The 20,564-nt window shown below is 49.7% G+C and overlaps 1 protein-coding gene across 1 annotated transcript; it reads left to right on the top strand.

Annotated features, from left to right (window-relative positions):
* Positions 1-201: 201 nt before the first annotated feature.
* Positions 202-20,564, top strand: PLCD4 (phospholipase C delta 4). Its single transcript, XM_032402148.1, has 16 exons — positions 202-380; positions 4,910-4,965; positions 5,115-5,273; positions 6,352-6,580; positions 7,670-7,799; positions 8,388-8,619; positions 12,383-12,584; positions 13,679-13,823; positions 14,439-14,591; positions 16,621-16,815; positions 18,151-18,307; positions 18,649-18,765; positions 19,011-19,183; positions 19,721-19,856; positions 20,214-20,363; positions 20,445-20,564. Exons 2-16 carry the CDS (start codon positions 4,944-4,946, stop codon positions 20,549-20,551), a joined length of 2,307 nt encoding a protein of 768 aa, XP_032258039.1. The 5' UTR covers positions 202-380; positions 4,910-4,943; the 3' UTR covers positions 20,552-20,564.

Raw genomic sequence — 20,564 nt, 5'->3', positions numbered from 1 at the left:
GCACCGCAACTCAGACACTCCTTGGGTTTCACCGGGAGAGCTACTGCAGGATTGGGGTCAATGAGGGCTGGCATCAAGATGAAGGGCAGCCGGGCTCCTCCTCCTTTAATCCTTGTCTCACCACCCCTCCCCCAAAACTCCTTCCCTTTGACCAGTGTCCTGGGCCTTTAAGAGTTGGAAGAGCTCACACCTCTCCCCTCCCTACTCCTTCCCTTTGGCTGCAAGTCTGCCAGTCACAGCAGCAAACTGCAGTAGAAAAGGGGAGGAAGCCAGTGAGCGAGCAAGCGAGAGAGGAGAGCAAGAGCCCAGCTGGGTTTCCTCGTCCCACAGGAGAGAGCATCGCACAAGCTCGCAGACACAGGACCGCTATCCTGCCCACGGTAAGGGCCTGGAGGCTCTGACCAGCCTCTGCCCCAAGCTCTGCCCTGCCTGAGTCCCTAACTCTGTCCGCCAAATGCTTATCCCCCCTGATTAAATTGTACCCCGGACTCCTTAGCCCTAACACGTCTGCAAGGCTCCCACCTCCTGGTTCTCTCTAGCACTTTGATTTGCAGCTTTCCTCCTGGCTGTGGCAGTCACCCCTTACATGGGGACCTCTTAGCTACCACTCAGAAGTGAGCCCCATCCTAGTACAGGAAGAGAGAGAATTGGAGTAGGATAGATTCATTAGCAGAATGTTGAGGATTACCGAAGACCCAGGGAAGATCATAGAAACAATAGAGTTATGAGATTTCCTTAGAAAGAGCCCGGGTTTGAGCTCTATACTTGTTCTCAGCCTGCTCCATGGGCTAGGGCAGTTTGTTGGCATGCCCAAGGGCTGTGCTGGGAAGAGCACCTGCTTCTAGTCCTGATTTTGCCACTAACCAGCTACGTAACTTTGGACAGCAGCTTCCTGATCTGTGGTAGGAATTTAGGGTTTCCCAGACTTGCTTGTGTAGTAGGGGTTCTTTTTTAAAATAAATATTCCTGAGCTCCATCCTTTTGGGTGGGGCAAAGGAATCGCTATTTGACCTAGGGATATCAGTATAGCCAGGAACCTCTGGATTGGATGAGTTATGAAAGAAAGAGTCTTCAAGCTTTAACATTCTGAAGGCTCCCTATGACCAGAGCCATTCTGTCCTCTTTCTATGAATGAAGTCACCCAATAATCCTGCTCAGAAGCAAGAGAGTAGACATAATGATTCTCTTTCTTCCTGCCCCTCAGAGAGATCTGAGACACCCCGAATTTCACTGTAATGCTTTTGGCACCTTTGGCAACTCTGCCAAAGTCCATCTCTTACAGCCACCTGTAAATTGAGGACCAAATCTTACCGGGCAGCCCTGGCCACTTCCCACCTTATTTTGTGTCTTTATCCTCTCATCAATATTATAGAGGTAATTATCTGTGTCCTCGAGGATCTCCACATTCGCGTCTAGGTGTGAACAGTGAGGACTCAATCTTTTACTCTCAGTCTTCATCCTCTGCTCCTCACCTCTTGGTCTTGCTCCCACTCCCAATTCTTTGTTCCTTCTCTCCTCACTGCACCTGCATCAGCTGTGACATCCTTCCCATCCTACCTTCAGAAACCAGAGGCAACACCAAGACCTAGAACACCTGGGTTCCAAGTCGCATTCTCTGAGCAGTGTGTTCAGTCAGTCTCCTAGGATACGGGGGAAGCGAGGCTGAGTGGAGGGGTGTGCTCCTGAGTGTCCTCCTCCCTCCTGGACCCCAGGGTCAAAATCCCCACAGGGGACGAGAACCCGACCTATTGGGAATTAGAGGAGAAAGAAAAAGAGGAAGAGGTGAGGGGAGAAAGGGTGGGGAGAAGGATAAGGAGAGGAGAGCACAGAGAGGTTGGCAAGTGAGCAAGTAGGGAGGCAGATGGGATCAGGAGAGAAGAGTGAGCTGGGCGAAAGGAGAAGGAAGGCACCAGGATGGGGAGAGGAGAGAAATGGGAAGAAAGAAAAGAAAGGCTATTAAGTGGGACATGGTGGGGGCAGAGAATGACAAAAGTGGGGAGACAAAGCATCCATGTCCCTTGTTGCTTCTTAGCCCTGCTCTAACCTGCTTCCAGAGTTTCCTTTTGGAAAGAAAGGGTTTTCCCTTTCTTTTCTTTTTTTTTTTTAAGATTTATTATTTATTTGAGAGAGAGAGAGAGCGAGGGGTGGGGCAGAGGGAGAGGGAGAGAGAGGATCTCAAGCAGACCCCCTGCTGAGTGTGGAGCCTGATGCGGGCTCGATCCCACAACTCTGAGATCATGACCTGAGCCGAAACCAAGAGTTGGACGTGCAATGAACTGAGCCACCCAGGCACCCCCAGAGAAAACCTTTTCTAAGGGCAGAGCCTTGGTGAGATCTCTGAGCTGGTCACAAGGAACCATGGTTCTGGTCCCACTTCTGCCACAGAATTCATTCAATGACTCTGGCAGTTCAGCTAATCTTTCTAGCCCTTCTCTATAAAATGAAGTCCAGCTCTGACATTCTGTGGCTCCCTGAGTTGAAATCGGCCCTCATATGGCCACATGTCACCTGGATCTAGGTTTAAAATAGTGAGTCAGGAATGGGAGCAGGATTGGAAGAGCATGCCAAACCCTGGGGTTGGAAGAGTTTGACCAAAATGCATAAAATAATTTTCTAAGGCTTTCTTGAGAGGAGATAGGCTCCAAAACAGGGGTGTCCCAGCACATGTTTCAGGACATGATTGTGAGGCTCCTGGACACAGGTGTAAGGAAAGGGCATTCTGTCGTCTCCCAGGGCCGAGATCCACCCCATCCCAAGGTCCCTATACCCCAAACATGGGAGCTGAAATTCAAAGAGGAGGTAAGGAAGGATATTGGCAAGGGGGATCAGAACCCCAGGCTTCTCCCTTCCGCTGCAGTCTGGGGACCTGAGACATTTAGGAGGGACCTGTTACTTCACTCTTCATTCAATTTTTGCGAGCCTTAGATTCTAAGCGGGGCTGCTTTTCTGCCACTCATGAAGCACCTTGGGTCCCTTCTTCCATCCAGAGGCTTCTTCTGATCTCACCCAGGCTCACTGTATTCAGCCTCAGCCAGCAAAACCTTTGCTTTTTGGAACTGTCGCAGAGTTCTGTCTCTCCTGAGGGCCGCCTTGAGTTATCTTTCCCACTTAGGTACAGTCTGGCTCCCCAAACTTCCCCTCTCCCTCTGGGGCCCTGCATATTGCTACTCCTTTAGAAAGCCTTCTCTAGGTCCTCCAGTCAGGGGAGCTGTATTTTCAGTGACCTCTACATTTTTCCTAAAGATTTAGTCACACTTGGGTGACTTGATAGGCCCTTCCAGCTAAAGAGAGAGAAGGCACTGAGATGCTATGTGACCTCAGACAAGTCACAAATCATTTTTGGACTTCTGCTTTTCGTTGATGAGATCTAGTGAGTTGAACTGCACCATGTTCTAATGGAGCACCAACTGAATGATTGCTTTAGAGATGCTTTTCGTGTTTTAGATGCTCACCATTGTCAAAAATTTAAACTGATCAATTAAAAAACACAGCATTTCTATTCAAGTGCAGTTCCTTTGCTTTTTTTTTTTTTTTAAAAATTTTTTTTTTTTTTTTTTTTTTTTTTTTTTAAGATTTTATTTATTTGACAGAGAGAGCACAAGCAGAGGGAGAGAGAGGGAGAAGCAGGCTCCCTGCTGAGCAAGGAGCCCGATGTGGGACTCGATCCCAGAACCCTGGGATCATGACCTGGGCCGAAGGCAGCCGCTTAACCGACTGAGCCACCCAGGCGTCCCGCAGTTCCTTTGCTTTTGCAAAGCATTGAGCTCTATGTTTCTTGGGCTTTGCCAGTTCCAGAATGATTTGGTCAAGAGTTGAGAATTTCTTAGAGGGGCTGAGCTAGAATCAATGTGGCTACATATCAAGTCTTCTGGCTTTTTTTTTTTTAAGTTATTTATTTATTTATTTATTTATTTATTTATTTATTTATTTATGAAAGAGCGTGAGAGAGAGAGAGAGAGCGCGCGCGTGCGCGCACACGCACAAGCAGGGGGAGGGGCAGGCAGAGGGAGAGGGAGAAGCAGACTCCCCACTGAGCAAGGAGCCCAACCCGGGTCTCAGTCCCAGGACTCCGGGATCATGACCTGAGGCGAAGGCAGACGCTTAACCGACTAAGCCACCCAGGCTGCCCCTCTTCTGGTTCTTTTCAAGAGAAGTTTGTTCTTACCTACTAGGACAACTTAACCAGATCCTAAATTAGCACGCATCTTAAAGAGGGCTCTCTTTTTGAGGAGGCAAAGAAAACTTGAAAATGCATTTCTAAGACTACGTAACTCACCTGGTCCGTTAAGCTGTTGGGAATAACTGTTATGACAAGTAAAGTGTGCTTTACCACGGGAAGGCAGAAGAATGTGGTTTATGTAGCAAGTATGGTACTAAGTGTCCCCGAAGAGGCAAAAGTAGCATTCTGCCTTGGCCCCTTGGGAGCTGGGGGGCCTGCCCGGGACCATGGGGAGGGCTCCCAAGATAGAGCAGCTGGGGTGATTCCCCCTGGAGAAGAGAAGGCTAGGATATAGAGAGATTTCAGGTTCTGAAAGGGGGCAGCCAGCAAGATGGTGGTCCTTAATAATGAGGAGCTGAAGGGTGTGACTCTGGGGTGTTGGGCAGAAAGCCCTGGTCTAGTCCTCTCTGGCGACGGCTATGGGAAACAGCAGATGCTGTGGAATCAGACATATTTGGCTCTAAATTCTGAATCCTTATGTGATTTGATGCAAGTTTCTTAGCCTCTCTAAGCCTCAAAGTCATCAAACTCAAACGAAAAGTAAAAAAGAGCTAAAGACTATGTAGATGAAGTGCCTGGCCCATCGTGGGCTGTCAGGACACACGGGTTTCCTTCTCTTCCTCCTCTGATCTGTTATTCTAAGATCACCAGCGTTAACCCAGAGCCTTTTGTTCCTCTGTGCTCCTCCAGGTGACTCTGGCACCAGCTGGCGGACCAGTGGGTGATGGTGTCTCTGATGCAAGGCCGTGAGTACCCCAGCAGGAGAGGAGGCTTTCGGGAGACAGCCCAGGGATGGGGAGGCGGGGAGGAGTCTGGACCCCTGTTCAAGAGCTCCTCCTGGGCCCTCCACCTTTCCCGCCGGCTACCCAGCCAGCCCCTTCTTCTCCTGGCCCAGGGCTGCCCATCAATCAAGACTTGCTGCTGATGCAGAAGGGCATGCTGATGCGCAAGGTGAGGTCCAAAAGCTGGAAGAAACTGCGATACTTCAGACTTCAGGATGATGGCATGACAGTCTGGCATGCCCGGCAGGCAGGAGGCACTGCTAAGCCCACCTGTGAGTCACGTGGATGGCTAGGCGTGGGTGTGGGGGGGGTCGGACTCTGAAGAGCCCAGCTGCTTGAGAGCAGGGCAGGGACCAGGGTCCTACAGTGTATCCGTTACTGCACGTAAAAGGCTTAGGAGTGCCCTGGCACATAATAAGGCTCAATAAATCCTAGGTTATATTTATTATTATTATAGTGAGAGCATGACCTCACGCATCAGACTGCCCGGATCAAAGCCCTGGCTCTGCCACTTTCTAGCTGAGTGGCTTTGGACAAGTTACATTAAGCTTCAGTTTCCTCATCTGCAAAATGGGGATTGAATAGTACCTGCTAGCAGGTTGTTACAGAGACTCAGTAAGTTAATGCACAAAGCACCTAGCGTGGCACCTGAAGCCAGGATGCATTTCACAAATTAGCCACTATGATGCATATTTTTAAATACCACAAATGCAGCACAACAATGTGCATCCTGTTGGCCAGACGCTTTATGACCCCTCCAAAAATGTGATCACAGGACACATCTGAGAGAGTCCACTTTAGAGACATAATCAAAGCTCACGATCCATAGCACCCCCAGCTGAGGAAAGGGGGTGGAAGAATTTCTCTGGTGCTTTCTTAGACATCTGGAAAGAGGAGGCCCTCAAACCTGGAACAGGGAAATTGAACTTGGACATATCATGCTTTGGTGTAACCGCTTCTACCTTTAAGTGTGTTTCCATCCCGTCAGCCCCGCCAGTGGTCACCATGTGGACTGGCCATAGAAGGGACTATCCCCTATTTCAGACGAGGGTACTGAGGGGTTAAGTCATTTTGGTCTGTGTCCCACTGCCAGCCAGGGGCCCGAAGCCAGGTCTTGCCGCTTCCAGCATGGGCCCCTTGGCATGCTGCCTCTGAGCATGGCAGCGACTCATGGGGAATCCTGAATCACAGGGGTCTGCATCTCCCCATACCCAGTCTTTGGGAGTTTCATCCTGCGGAGGGAGGTTGGGGTTCCTCCTCCCTATGGCTCCTTAAAGGGTCCCTGACCCTTTGCCCCTGCAACTTGGTGGACTCTCTTCCCCCTGCGCCCCCCTGTTTCCTCTCTGGTAGTCTCTATCTCTGATGTGGAGACGGTGCGGGAGGGCCACGAGTCTGAGCTGCTGCGGAGCCTGGCAGAGGAGCTCCCCCTGGAGCAGGGCTTCACCATCGTCTTCCACGGCCGCCGCTCCAACCTGGACCTGGTAGCCAACAGCGTCGAGGAGGCCAAGATATGGATGCAGGGGCTCCAGGTTTTGGTGGACTTTGTTACCAGCATGGACCAACAGGAGCGGCTGGACCAGTATCAGCAGGATGGAGTCAGAGGTGGGGCCAGGGGTCACTGAAGGAGCCAGATGCTGCAGGGCTAGAGACGGGGTTGGGGGGGGGGTTGGCATGCTGCGCTAGGGAGGCCTAAGAGTCCAGATGGGGTGGGCAAGGACAGCTCAGGCCACTGTGAGGCAGAGGATATTGAAGGTGTAATGGAGGCTTGGGATGACAAAGACATAACCAGGCAGAGAGTAGGCAGAAATCAGGCCCTTCAGGACTGGTGGGAGGGATGGTGCGAGGCAAAGGACCAAACAAGGTGCTGATCTTGAGAGCTGAACAGAAGATCCCAGTGGCATTAGCTACCGTAGGACTGGGAAGCAGAACTTCGTGGTGTTGACTTATTCAGGTTTCCTAGATTGTATTCATCTTCCATGCCAGGTCGTTCATTCATTTGTTCGTTCGTTCATTCATTCACCATCTATTGAGCAGAAGGTATCAGGCACTGTGCCAGGCTTTAGAGGTACAAAGATTAATGAGACTCAGGCATTGTTTTAGTCGGTGGAGAAAATGGAATTGTGTAAATCATCTAAGTACCCTAGAAGTGTTATGGGACTGAAATTATTTGTGGGTGTTCAAAGGAAGGAGAGATATTTAATTCTAGCTGAGAGAGTTCTGAGAAAAACATCAGGGAGGAAGTTGAATTTGAGCTGAGCCTTGAAAAGGAGTAGAACTTGAACATAAAGAAAGGAGGGGGAAGGCTCTCCTGCCAGAGGGAACAGCATGAGAAAAGTCTCAGAGATAGGACATTGAAGAGCAGGAGGGAGAGTCTGGCTAAAGTACAGGGAGGACACAGGTGTGTTGAGAAGGCTGTGTGGGGGCCAGATCATGGGGGTGAAGACCTTCAATCTACGTGAAAAAATTTGGGCTTCTTTCTGCAAGCAACAGGGAGGACCCTGCAGCACCTGAGCCATGCAGGGACAAGACAGATTGGTGCTCGGGGGGAGATTATTCTGGAAGCTAATATGGAAAATGCATTGGCATGGAGGAGATAGGGGAGACAATGTCAGTGGATGAACATGCACACACAAACACACACAGTGCTTTTGCCTTGACTCACACCTGGATGGCTGAGTGACTGGTTCCAGCGTGGAGACAGGAACCAGGATGGTCGGATGAGTTTCCACGAAGTCCAGCGGTTACTGCGCCTGATGAATGTGGAAATGGACCAAGAATATGCCTTCCAGCTTTTCCAAGTGAGTGTTTTGGGGAAGGATTTTCAGAAGCCAGCCAAGGCCATGTTCTCACATGGCCAGATATACCTGACCCTATCCAGCATCACTCTTTGTTGAATCTCTCCTATATGCCCTACCACTGTGCCAGGCTCGATGGAAAGTGTAAGGCATGGTTCTCACCCTTCAGTCTTCTTAGAAAGACGATTCATAGTCTTATGAAGGGTAAACAACCATACGTTACTGTGTCAGACCTCAAGGACCTCTCTGTCCATGGCCAGAACTTCCCACGTGCCTAGTAACAATGGAAAACTCCAACTGGAATGTGAATAAAATAGGAGGAGGGATCTTTTAAACTTTTAGGCACTTGTTGGGGCATTTAACCCTTTCTGATTGAAATTTTTCTCTAATAGCAAATGGTACGGCTGCCATTTTGCTTTTTACTTACTGAAGCGGCTTCTATGAACACAAAGTGTCAGGAGTTCTGGGAGAATTTTGCAGAAAGATGTTTGTATCCACCTGTCGGCAAGATTGCCCTTATGGGACGGGTCAAAGCCATACAATGTGCTCTTAAAAGGATTTTTCCACCATCCTCTAAACCCTTGCTTGCAGGCAGCAGACACATCCGAGTCTGGGACTCTGGAGGGAAAAGAGTTTGTAGAGTTCTATAAGGCGCTGACTGAACGTACTGAGGTGCACGAGCTGTTTGAAAACTTTTCGGCCGATGGGCAGAAGTTGACCCTGCTGGAATTTGTGGATTTCCTCCAAGAGGAGCAGAAAGAAGGAGAGCGAGCTTCTGACCTTGCTCTGGAACTCATCGACCGCTATGAGCCCTCAGATAGCGGTAAGAGGGCTAGGGTGGAGAGGCACTGGGCATGGGCGAGGAGGGGGACCTTAGAAAGGTCCAGAGACAAGCCACCTTCTGCCTAACTCAGGGAAGGCTGAGCCCATGCCTACCCCAGCCCCTGTGCAAGCATCTTCATCTCATTCAACCCCTGGGAAGGGGAGCAGCAGTTTCCTGCCCAGATAAGACAGGAGTCTCCTCCGTAATGCTGTATCTCTCAGGAGGAAGAACATTCCACAAGTCTCCTTTCCTCCACTATGCTCATGCTTCACTTTCAGAATAAGTTCGTCCTGATGTCAACGTTTGTCCCCAGTGGAAAGGAAGATCCGTGGTCCTCTTCCTTCGGCTTCTTCTCTTCTAGTGCCTAATTCCTTTGCTTCCAGCTCTCTTCATGGTTCCTGTTTGCTGTCTCTTTAAATGCTGGCTCTCTGCCGCTTCCTGGGCTTTCTCCAAATTCTCCAAGTGGTTCTTGAGTGGCTAAGCCTCCAGGCCAGGAAGCTAGTCAGTCCCTGGCTGAGGGGGATGAAGAGGAGGCTTTCTTTCAGCAAGCACAGCTCAAATATGCCCTCTGTCTTCAGCCCTTTCTCCTTGCCCCTTCAATAGACATTGCCCTGCCCTCCATTCCCTTCAGAATACGAGGAATTTACATTAATAATAAATGATTGACAAGGTACTTTCACATCACTTACTTCCTCTAGCCCTCACTACGATCTTGTAAATCAGGAGCATAATCCTTATTCAGCCTCTGCTAAGTATCCCATTAATGTGCTAACATCTCTACATGTCTTTTCTCATCATTCCGATGACCAGTTGAAGTGGCTTCTGTTATTAAGTCAGTTGTGCAAAAGAGGAAAACTCGGGTTTAGAAAGATCAAATGACTTGCTCAAAGCCAAAGCCTAATGAGAGGAGGAATTGGGATTCAAACCCCGGTCACCTGACCCTTACCTAATACCTCTGTTGAGCATGAGGATTAGAGATGAGGTGGATGAGAGGTGCCTGCGTGGTTCAGTCGGTTAAGCGTCTGCCTTCAGCTCAGGTCACGATCCCAGGGTCCTGGGATCTGAGCGCTGGATCAGGCTCCTTGCTTAGCGGGGAGTCTGTATCTCCCTCTCCCTCCGCTCTTCTCCCTCTGCTCCTCCCCCCTGCTCTTGCGTTTATGCACTTGCTCGCAAACTCTCTCTCTCTCAAATAACTAAAATCTTTAAAAAAAGAGAGAGAGAGATGAGATGAATGAGAGCTGGACAAGTGACCCACATTTCCTAGGTCTCAACTCCTACTCCTTTTATTCATTCATTCACTCACTACTTCAGCTAATGCTTATTGAACCCCTGTAATGGGCCAGGACTTTTGCTCAGCCCCAGAGATACAGCAGGAGGTCCGACAAGAACGCTGCCCTCATGGAACTGAGACTCAAACAGAAAGGGTTGGAATCCCTGATTCCAGATTCATGTCTGTGCTCAGAGAAGAAAGGGGGCTGTAAAGCAATCATTTCAGAAAAATAAATAGAAGAAGAATGCCTAAGGGTTAAGAAATAAGATCTTCTTCTTCTTCTTCTTCTTTTTAAAAGATTTTATTTATTTATTTGACCCAGAGAGAGAGAGAGGAATCACAAGTAGGCAGAGCGGCAGGCAGAGGGAGAGGGAGAAGCAGGCTCCCTGATGAGCAGGGAGCCCAATGCAGGGCTCGATCCCAGGACCCTGGGATCATGACCTGAGCCGAAGGCAGACACTTAACTGAGTGAGCCACCCAGGTGCCCCAAGAAATAGGGTCTTCTATCTCCAGTGCAGGATCCAGTAGACATCAGTTACATTTATTCTACCACCTGCCCCTCTGGGTGGTGTTCCCCCCCCTGCTCTCGACTGGCTGCAGAGGATAGTCTCTGCCAGGAAACCCGGGCTCAAGGCCCCACTCTGCCGCTTACTAACTGAGTCACCCTGGGCAAGCTGCTTAATCTAGTGGGGGCTCAATTTTCTCATTTGTAAAATAATCGGTGATCAAATGAAATGACATACATGAAAAGTATCTGGCAACTGTGGATTTTCTCTCGCAATTTAAGTTCTTACTGTTAAGAATAAAACTTCCTGCCTGACTTCCTGCCGCTCTCCACCGTCTGTAGCCTTGTCAAAGCGGGAGCAACGAAGCTGGGCATTAGAGTCGAGTTGCTCCACCTCCCACGGAGGCCCCCTGCAGCAATGTTGCCCTCAGTGAGACTGCACGGCCCGGTGGGACTGGCGTGGCTCAGACACCTGATGGCTGGGGTTCAAATCCCAGCTCCTTCACTTACTAGTTATGTTACCCAACTTCTCAGGGCAGATTATATTCTATCTACCTCATCACGTTGGCGAGAACATTAAGAGAGATGCTGCACGGGATGTCCTGGGCACAGAGCAAGTGCTCAGCACTAGTCGCTCAGTACCAGTACTAGATATTGTATGAAGCCCATGCTGACATGGGTGAGGGCTCTGGCAGGAGTGACGGGGCCCTGCCCTCAAACAGAGGGTGTATTGTAGTCCAGGGGTATATTGGACGACCACTCTGCCGAACACCATATGGGAATTGATGATAGGAAGAAACCCTCAGGTCATAGTTGGCATCAGCCTCACAGCCCAGGGAATAAAACACAGGTACCTTGGTCGTGTTGCTAAGAGTCTTCGACTTTGTTCCTCTCTGGGCTCAGTTTCCCTATATATAAAATTAACCCTTTACACTGAATACTATGCTGTCCTTTATGGTAACCATGAGTTCTTTGTGACTATTTTTTAAAAGTTTTTTTTTTTTTATGATTTTTATTTATTTGAGAGAGAGAGAGAACTTGAGTGCGGGGGCTCACATGAGCAGGGGGAAGAGCAGAGGGAGAGGGAGAGGGACAAGTGGACTCCAGGCTGAGTGCAGAGCACCGAGCCCGATATGGGGCTCAGTCCCACAACTCCAAGATCATGACCTGAGCTGGAACCAAGAGTGGATGCTCAATTGACTGAGTGAGCCACCCAAGCACCCCACTGTGTGATTATTTAAATTTAAATTAACAGGGTCCTTGTGTGACTGTCAGTTAAGCTTCTGACTCTTGATTTTGGCTCAGGTCATGATCTCAGGGTTGTGAGATTGAGCCCCATGTTGGGCTCTGTGCTCAGCAGAGTCTGCTTGGGATTCTCTCTCTCCCTCGCCCTCTGCTCCTGGCCCCCCTGCTCTTGCGCACATGCACACGCATACGTGCTCTATCTAAAAAAATAAATAAAATCTTAAAAATAATAAAATAAATTTAAATTAACTAAAATTGGGGTGCCTGGCTGGCTCAGTTGGAAAAGCATGTGACTCTTGATCTCACTTTGGGTGTAGAGATTACTTAAATGAATAAATAAAAAAAAAACTTTCAATTAATTAATTAATTAAAATCAAAATTTTAAATTCAGTTCTTCAGTCACACAGCCACATCTCAAGTGCTCAGTAGCCATATGTGTCTAGAGGCTGCCATACTGGACCGCACAGAACAGAACATTTCCACCATTGCAGAAATTCTATTGGATACTAGTGAACTAGCATGATCTTAATGATTCTCCTCGTAGCTTTAACTCTCTCTGAGGGTGGGGATGATTGAAATGACAGACAGTGGGTGGGGCACGTTTGGGATCTGGAGGCTGAGAATGGACACCATCTGAAAGGCAGGACCCTGGAGAGGGGCGAGGTGCAGGATGGGCTAGAGGTGTGCTGGGATGCCCTCGCTCAGAGCTTCTCACTCTAGCCTTCTCCTCTTCCACACCTTAGGCAAATTGCGACACGTGCTGAGCATGGATGGCTTCCTCAGCTATCTCTGCTCGAAGGATGGAGATATCTTCAACCCGACCTGCCTTCCCATCTACCAGGATATGACTCAACCCCTGAACCACTACTACATCAACTCCTCTCACAACACCTACCTCATGGGGGACCAGCTTTGTGGCCAGAGCAGCGTGGAGGGCTATATACGGTGCAATGGGAAAGAAGGGGAAAGGGCTCCAGCTCATGAGAAGGGGCCATCTGTTCTATCAGTGGATAACAGGGATTGAAAGATGTTGTGGGGGGCTTGGGGCTGAGGACCCCTGGATACCTGAGAGACTTGGAAGAGATGTTGAAGACTGACAGGAGAGTAGTATTGAAATTCTATGGGTATATGGAGCTTCTCTCTCTTTCATAGGCTGTGAAACTCTCTTGGAACTCAGAGGTCCTGGAAGATTTATTTTGAACAAATAAACTAAACGTTACATGGAAGGCAGGAGAGCATAGAAGTTAGAAACATAGGTTCTGGAGTCAGACGATATGAGGTCAAATCCTAGTTCTCTCACTGGTACTCTGGTTCTAAGTATTTAACTTCTCTGTGTCTCAGTATCCCCATCTATGAAATAGGGATGATAACATTGCCTATTCTGTCTGAGCTGTTGTGAGGATTAAATGAAATAATCCATCTGTTAATAACTAATAAGTGATATCTGCTTTTATTGTGATTAATCATGACTTGGATCGAGGAGTCAAGATATCGCTGTAGCGGCAGCAACTGAACTAGTAGTTTCAGGGTATAAGAGATGAGTGGAACATATTGCTTCTGCCCTAGGAAGTCTAGTCGAGAAAATAAAGTATAAATTTACTGAGAGTTTGAGGGGCGCCTGGCTGGCTCAGTCGGTAGAGCATGCAACTCTTGATCTCGGGGTCATGAGTTCAAGCCCCATGTTGGGCATAGAGCTTACTTTAAAAACAAACAAACAAACAAACAAACAAACAGAATTACTGAGAGTTTGACTAAGTCAGGTGTTGCAGAATGCTCTACAACCAGAACCCTAGAAGCATCATGAGGCAGTATGTGATGACTTGCTGAAGGAAGATGGCGAGTTGGGGAGGGTGGGGGGTGGAGGTAGTGAGCCGTAGCAGTATCTCGGTGGACAGAGAAGGGTCTGCGGAGATGTAGCTTGAGGGGGTCTTGACGACTAAGTGCCAGTGAGCACTGTTCTCTCCAGAGTGGGCAGAGAGTCCCTAGACGGATGATAAGACCTTGACCTCTCTGTCCCTGGGGGCTTGGGGTTCTTGCAGGGCCCTGAAGAGGGGGTGCCGCTGCGTGGAGGTGGATATATGGGATGGACCTAGCGGGGAACCTATCGTTTACCATGGACACACCCTGACCTCCCGCATCCCATTCAAAGATGTCGTGGCCACTGTAGCCCAGTACGCCTTCCAGGTAGGAGTCCCGGGATGGGCGTACTGGTGAGGGAAGATGATCTGAGGGAAGAGTGGCTGGCTCTGCATCTGGCGAAGGTAGATGGATGCAGGGGAGGTTATGTCAAATGGCAGAGATGTACAAGAGATTTTAACTGTGAAGCATCAGGCAAATATTAAGGGATTATGAATAAGGGTTGGATGTGTCACTAGTAATTAGTAGTCCTAGAGGTAATTGCTAGAGCTCAGTGACTATTACTTCTAACAACTGTCACCCATCTCGGAGAGGGTGGTTAAGGAAACCGAGAAAGTGGTGGGTAGGGCTGGGGGAAAATAGGAGTCTGGAGAGGAGAGTGTAACATGAACACATAATCAGGGGAATGGCCTAGCCGTCCCACGCTGAGCCTGAAAACTCAAAGGTCCCAGAAGGACCTGGGTCACACCTAGTATAGGTCTGAGATTTGGGATCCCAACAGTGACTTTGAGCTGTGAGGTGGGCCCCAGACCCAGCAAGACCTCCTTGATGTCCAGAATCAGGGTACTCTGAGTGAGTCACCAGGGGTGGCGGGGTCCGGAGAAGCAGGGAGTTTGCATGCTTTAGACCTCTGGCTCTAGCGTTCCTTCCCTTCCCCATCAGACCTCAGACTATCCAGTTATCTTGTCCCTGGAGACCCACTGCAGCTGGGAACAGCAGCAGGTCATGGCATGCCATCTGACCGAGATCTTGGGGGAGCAACTGCTGAGCACTACCTTGGATGGGCTTCTGCCCACTCAGCTGCCCTCACCTGAGGTAGGCGCCCTCTTCCCCTAGCCCGGGCTCTGCTGTGGCTTGCATTCCCTCCCTACCGTGCCCCTCCGTGCCCCTCCTGTTCCCTTCTTCTCACCCTTACATGGACCATCTTGCTCTTTAATATCCTTGGAGACAACTTTAATTTTCAAAAAGTCCAATTCAATGCAGAATTGTTTATCGTTTTCTAAATTTGAAATCAGTTGTTTACTTCTTATTTCTTTTTTCAATGGAAATATCTTGATTTTTTTCCCGGATAGTTCATAGTTGTTGTAGACCGTACAGACAATAGAGAGAAAAGCAAATCCCCCCACCATAATCTCAACCTCTCCCATAACAGGTGTCAAGAGATTTTTGTAAATGCTTATGTAAACATATATGTGTGTATATATTTGCACTTTAAAAAATGCTTGGGGTCATTTTCTATATCCCTTTTATATCTCACATACAATATATATCATGGATGTCTTTTCATGTATAATTTTTTTCCTTTTAATAGCTCTGTGGTAGTCCATTTTCTTTTATGAACCATTATTTATTCAACCAGTAAATGGTAAACATTCAGGTTGTTGGTAATTGTTCACTTGTACATACAGCTTTGTCCATCTACTCTTTCTTTTTTTTTTTTTTAAAAATTTATTTATTTGAGAGAAAGAGGGATAGAGAGCGCAAAGGGGGGGGGGGGGGGGGGGGGGGGGGCAGAGGGAGAGAATCTCAAACAGACTCCCCGCTGAGCACAGAGCCTGACACGGGGCTCAATCCCACGACCCTGAGATCATGACCTGAGCCAAAATCAAGAGTCGGATGCTTAACCAACTGAGCCACCCTGGCGCCCCATTTACTCTTTCTTTGAGATGGATTCCTAGAAGTAAATTGCTGGGTTGAAGAGTTTGCATGTTGATATTTTGGTTATTACTGCCAAGTTGCCCTCTGGAAAAAAATACCAAATTGCACTCTGACCAACAATGTAAGAGATGGACCACAAATATCTCCAGTAGTAAGATGATTCATAGTGGCAAATGTGGGGGGAAAAAAGCCAAGTTTTTAAAAAAGAAAGGTCTATATTTTCTTCTTTTGAATTAATTGATATTATTTACCTACTTTTATTGGGATTTATAATCTTTATTGGTATATAACAAGATTTAAATGTTAAAGACATTGATGCATTGGGAAATTTGTTTTTGCAGTCTTTGCTTTTGTCTTATAGCATCTTCTGCCCTATAGAGGATTTTAAGCTTTATGTGGTCAAATTGGCCAGTGCTTTTTATGTCTTCTGAGTTATCATCTCCTGTTTCTTTTCTTTTCTTTTCTTTTCTTTTTTTGAAAGAGAGAGAGCGGCGGGGGTGGGGGCAGACAGAGGGAAAGGGAGAGGATCTCAAGCAGACTCCTTGCTGAACGCAGAACCCAACACAGGGCTTGATCTCAGGACCCTGAGATCATGATCTGAGCCAAAACCAAGAGTAGGACGCTTAACTGACTGAGCCACCCACACACCCCTCATCTCCTGTTTCTAAAGGCTTTCCCACTTTGATTATTCAAAAAGATTCTCTATTTTTTTTTAAAAGATTTTATTTATTTATTTGACAGAGAGAGACACAGCAAGAGAGGGAACACAAGCAGGGGGAGTGGGAGAGGGAGAAGCAAATTCCCCACGGAGCAGGGAGCAGGGAGCAGGGAGCCAGATGCGGGGCTCGATCCCAGGAACCTGAGATCATGACCTGAGCCAAAGGCAGACGCTTAACGACTGAGCCACCCAGGCGCCCCAAAAAGATTCTTTATTTTCTTCTAATACTCTTATATCCTTTATATTTACATGTAAATCTTTAATCTGGGAGAAATCTCTCTGTGTCAAGAGTGAGGTATTTTTTGTTTTGTATTGTTTTCCAATTGGATAGAGATGTGACAAGTTCGCTTAACAATAGGGAATCCCTACTGTATGTACCAAGCAGCCCCCCTGTGGGGACTTCTGGCCACTCAGCTGCATGGCCCCCAGAGCAGACAGGTAAACAAGCCCGTTCATTTCTGTCTCCAGGAGCTTCGGGGGAAGATCTTGGTGAAGGGGAAGAAGTTAAGGACACTTGAGGAGGATCTTGAGGAAGAGGAAGAGGAGGAAGAGCTAGAGTCTGAACTGGAGAGAGAGCAGGAAGCTGACCCGGAGCTGGAGGCCCAGCTGGAGTCTGAGCCCCAGGCGTTGAGCCCACGCAGTAAGGACAAAAAGAAGGAGAAGGTGGGCCAGCAGAGTGGTCTTTCTGCTCTAGCATTTGGTCAGTCTGTACCATAAGCTGAGTTCATGTGTGGAGAGACTAGTGCCAGGCAGGGTGGAGGGCCGAGGAGCAAAATGCCCCTTGCCCCCAGTAAAAGAGGTGTAAGGATGCGTGCATGACATCATGACATATTGTCATATGTAGATAGATTACAGTGGCTTTCCAACTTCTTTGGGCCATGGAATCATTTTTGAATGAAATTGTATATGGGAGCCCTGTATACAAAAGGATCAATGCGGAGCCATCCTGGTTGAAGCACCCATTTGGCTCTCTCGGGTCCCCTGTTGGCTCCCGAGACATCTTTGTACTTCTTCTCAGTCTCTTTAAATTAAGGCCAGTTTGAAAAACACTGCTCTGTGTGTGTGTGTGTGTGCGCACATGCGCGCGACAGAGAGAGAGTACACCCTGCACTGTTGCATTGGGGACGTAGGGCTTACTGAAGTGACTGCTGTGACCTCATCTGAAATGGGCTTAGAGAAAGCTTCTTGGAAAAGGTGAGTCTGAGAAAGGGCCAGCAGTAGCCAAAAAGGAGGAGCAGAGAGTTGGGGAAGGTGAAGGCTCTAAGACCGTGCCAAAGTGGTCGGGTCCACCTCCCTGTGGGGAAGGGGTGCCATTGGTGGGGCTGCCAAGGTCCTGGTCAGAAGTCTGCCTTTCTCCTTCTCGTGCGCTTCCCTGACTTAGCTGACTCACTTCTAGCTTGTCCTCCCCTCTCCGGGGCTGTCGTGTCTAACCTGCTACCATGTCCGGGGAAGGAAATGGGAATTCAGAAGAATATAACGATATTACTCTGGGACCCTCACATCCTTCTGGTGCGACTTTCCTGGCCATTTGCGTACCTCGACATATCTGTCTGGGTTCGTGTACATTTTGACCAAACTATACTATTAAATTGTTTTAAAAGACGAGAGGTAGGGAGGAGGACACCTCTCTGCTTAAAAGTAATCATTAAGAACCTGTTACCCAGAAATTAACAGTAGGGCAGACCCTTTAAGCCCAGAGGCTGAAACCGATCCCATGAGGGTATGTAGACTGCCTTATTCCCATTCCCATCCCCAGGTTGTGATGTGTCCGCTGTTTTGTCCGCCTGTCTGTTGTGAGGTTGTGGTTCAGGCTCCTATTTCCAAGCCTGGGCCCCTTCTCTTTCCCAAGCAGGTGAGGCAGGAGGGAGAACGCAAAGGGGAGGCAGCGGGCAGAGGCTTAGGTTGGACGGGGAAATTCAGATCCTGGCCATCGGTTCTTTCCCTCTCAGACCCCTGAGGGTTCAATTCCGTCTTCCTCTCTATTTTCTCCTTTTCCAGAGATCCAAACCCATCTTGTGTCCATCCCTCTCTGCCCTGGTTGTCTACTTGAAGTCTGTCTCATTCCACAGCTTCACTCATTCAAGGGAACACTACCGCTTCTATGAGACCTCATCTTTCTCTGAAACCAAGGCCAGAAGCCTCATCAAGGAGGCTGGTCAGGACCGAAAGGGAGGGCCAGGGAGGGAAGTGGGATGGGTAGGGTCAGGCACATGAGTCCCGAGAAAGAGGACCAAGGGGCTGAGGGGGGCTGAGGGAGCTAAGCGGCTCCTCAGAGCAGGTACAGGGTCAGGAGCTCTGGGCAGTGCGCTCAAGGCTCTAGGGGGAGGAGAGCTGGGGGAGACGGTCAGCATGGAACAGACAGGCACAGAAGCTTTCTGGGCCTGGCCTCAGGAGATGCTGGGGACAAGAGTCAAGTGGGTAGGTGGTGTACCTGAGGCCAGGGAAGTGGCGGGGGGTCCACCCCCTTGTCATCTCCCCACTATGCCCTTTATACAGGCAATGAGTTTGTGCAGCACAACGCCTGGCAGCTCAGCCGCGTGTATCCCAGTGGCCTGAGGACAGACTCGTCCAACTACAACCCCCAGGAGCTCTGGAACGCAGGCTGCCAGATGGGTGAGGGGGTGGCAGGGACAGGGAAGAGGGAGTGGAAGGGTAACACGGGGGGTTACCTGCCCCGGTGGCAGGAGGGCCAGGGAATGCTTTGAAGGGTGCTAGGCGAAGAAAGATGCAATCGGGGGGGGGGGGGGGGTGTTCCCAGCAGGCCCTTTTATACCCAATCCATCTCCTTCGTTCCCTGAAAGAGGGGCTAGAGGGCTCCTGAGATGTATGCTTCCCTTCCTTTCTCCTGGGGCCCGCAGTGGCCATGAATGTGCAGACCGCGGGGCTTGAGATGGACATCTACGATGGGCTCTTCCGCCAGAACGGTGCCTGTGGCTACGTGCTGAAGCCTGACTTCCTGCGTGATGTCCAGAGCTCCTTCCACCCCGAGCGGCCCATCAGCCCTTTCAAAGCCCAGACCCTCCTAATCCAGGTACCACGGAGAGAGAAACCGCAGGAAGAACCTAGGGTAGCCAGGATGGAAACCGGGGGGGCAGGGCAGAGGTGGCGGGGCCTGGCAGGAACGTAGTGGGTGAAGAATTCCTCAAGAGAGGCAGGATAGCCTGACTGTGAACCGCGGGGATTTGGGAGCCAGCCGCCTAGGTTCGTGTAACTCTGGGCAAGTTCCAGAACCTCAGGCTCCTCACCTGCAAAATGGGAGGAATGCCACTCCCCAGCCCACAGGGTTGCTGTGATCATGAGTCTAACAAGTGCCCACAACAATGCCTGGGGCAGGGTCGGGGCTGTAAAGGGTTTGCTGAACACACCTACTTTCAAACCTTGTGCAATTTCTCCTCGGATGCATCTTAAATTGCAGCTGGGTTACTAGAAGAGAATGTATTACTCAAAGCCAGAAGCTATAGCGCCAGGTCCTGAGACACCAGCCCCCCCCCCCCCCACCCCCTGCCCGCCCCCCCCAGTGGGGCTGGGATGAACAGGAACTAGTGAGGTCCCAGAGTCCTGCTTGCAGGTGATCAGTGGGCAGCAACTCCCCAAGGAGGACATGAGTAAAGAGAGGTCCATTGTGGATCCACTGGTGAGAGTGGAGATCTTTGGCATCCGCCCTGACACAACCCGGCAAGAGACCAGTTACGTGGAGAACAACGGTGAGGCTGGGCGGTGCTGGGAGGGTGGAGGGGCGGGGGGAGGAGCGTGGCTGCTTCCCTACCCAGCTGCCCTCCCTCCAGGAAGCACAGTCCCTGTCTCCACCCCCCTCCCACCTCCATGGGAGGCAGTGTGGAACGGGACAAAGAATAAGGGCTTGGACATCTTGGATCTGAATCCTGGCCCCTTACTTCCATGCTCTGGTGACCTGGGCAAACTGCTTACACACTCTGCACCGCAATCCCCTCACCTGTAAGATGCTGATCGCTGTGAAAATTGTGGAACACAAGGATGCGCCTAAAGCAAACAGCCAACAAGTTCTATTCCTTCACTCCCTCTCTCCTTCACCCCCACCTCAGGTTTTAATCCATACTGGGGGCAGACGCTAAGCTTCCGGGTCCTGGTGCCCGAACTGGCCCTGCTGCGTTTCGTGGTGAAGGATTACAACTGGAAATCCCGACATGACTTTATCGGGCAGTACACAGTGCCTTGGACCTGCATGCAGCAAGGTGGGCCAGTCCTTCAACCCCTGGCCACCACCACCCGGGCTCGGGCTGTCCTTCTAATGCCCTCCTCCTGCCCCTCTCCAGGCTACCGCCACATACACCTGCTCTCCAAGGATGGCATCAGCCTCCATCCAGCTTCCATCTTCGTGCATATCAGCATCCGGGAAGGGCTGGAGGGGGATGAATCCTAAGGTGGGCACTTCT

The sequence above is a fragment of the Phoca vitulina genome, unplaced genomic scaffold (assembly GCF_004348235.1).
Source record: "Phoca vitulina isolate PV1807 unplaced genomic scaffold, GSC_HSeal_1.0 scaffold1, whole genome shotgun sequence".
In the NCBI taxonomy this organism is placed as follows: Eukaryota; Metazoa; Chordata; class Mammalia; order Carnivora; family Phocidae; genus Phoca; species Phoca vitulina.
The sequence above is the reverse complement of the archived record's forward strand: the minus strand, read 5'-3'. Positions and strand labels throughout refer to the sequence as shown.

Bases quoted from the DNA above. Each gene is read 5' to 3' on its own strand.
- PLCD4 (XM_032402148.1), top strand. From the start codon at position 4,944: ATGGTGTCTCTGATGCAAGGCC. The intron at 4,966-5,114 runs GTGAGTACCCCA...CTCCTGGCCCAG, and splicing joins GGTGTCTCTGATGCAAGGCC to GGCTGCCCATCAATCAAGAC. The intron at 12,585-13,678 runs GTGCAATGGGAA...GGGTTCTTGCAG, and splicing joins AGCGTGGAGGGCTATATACG to GGCCCTGAAGAGGGGGTGCC.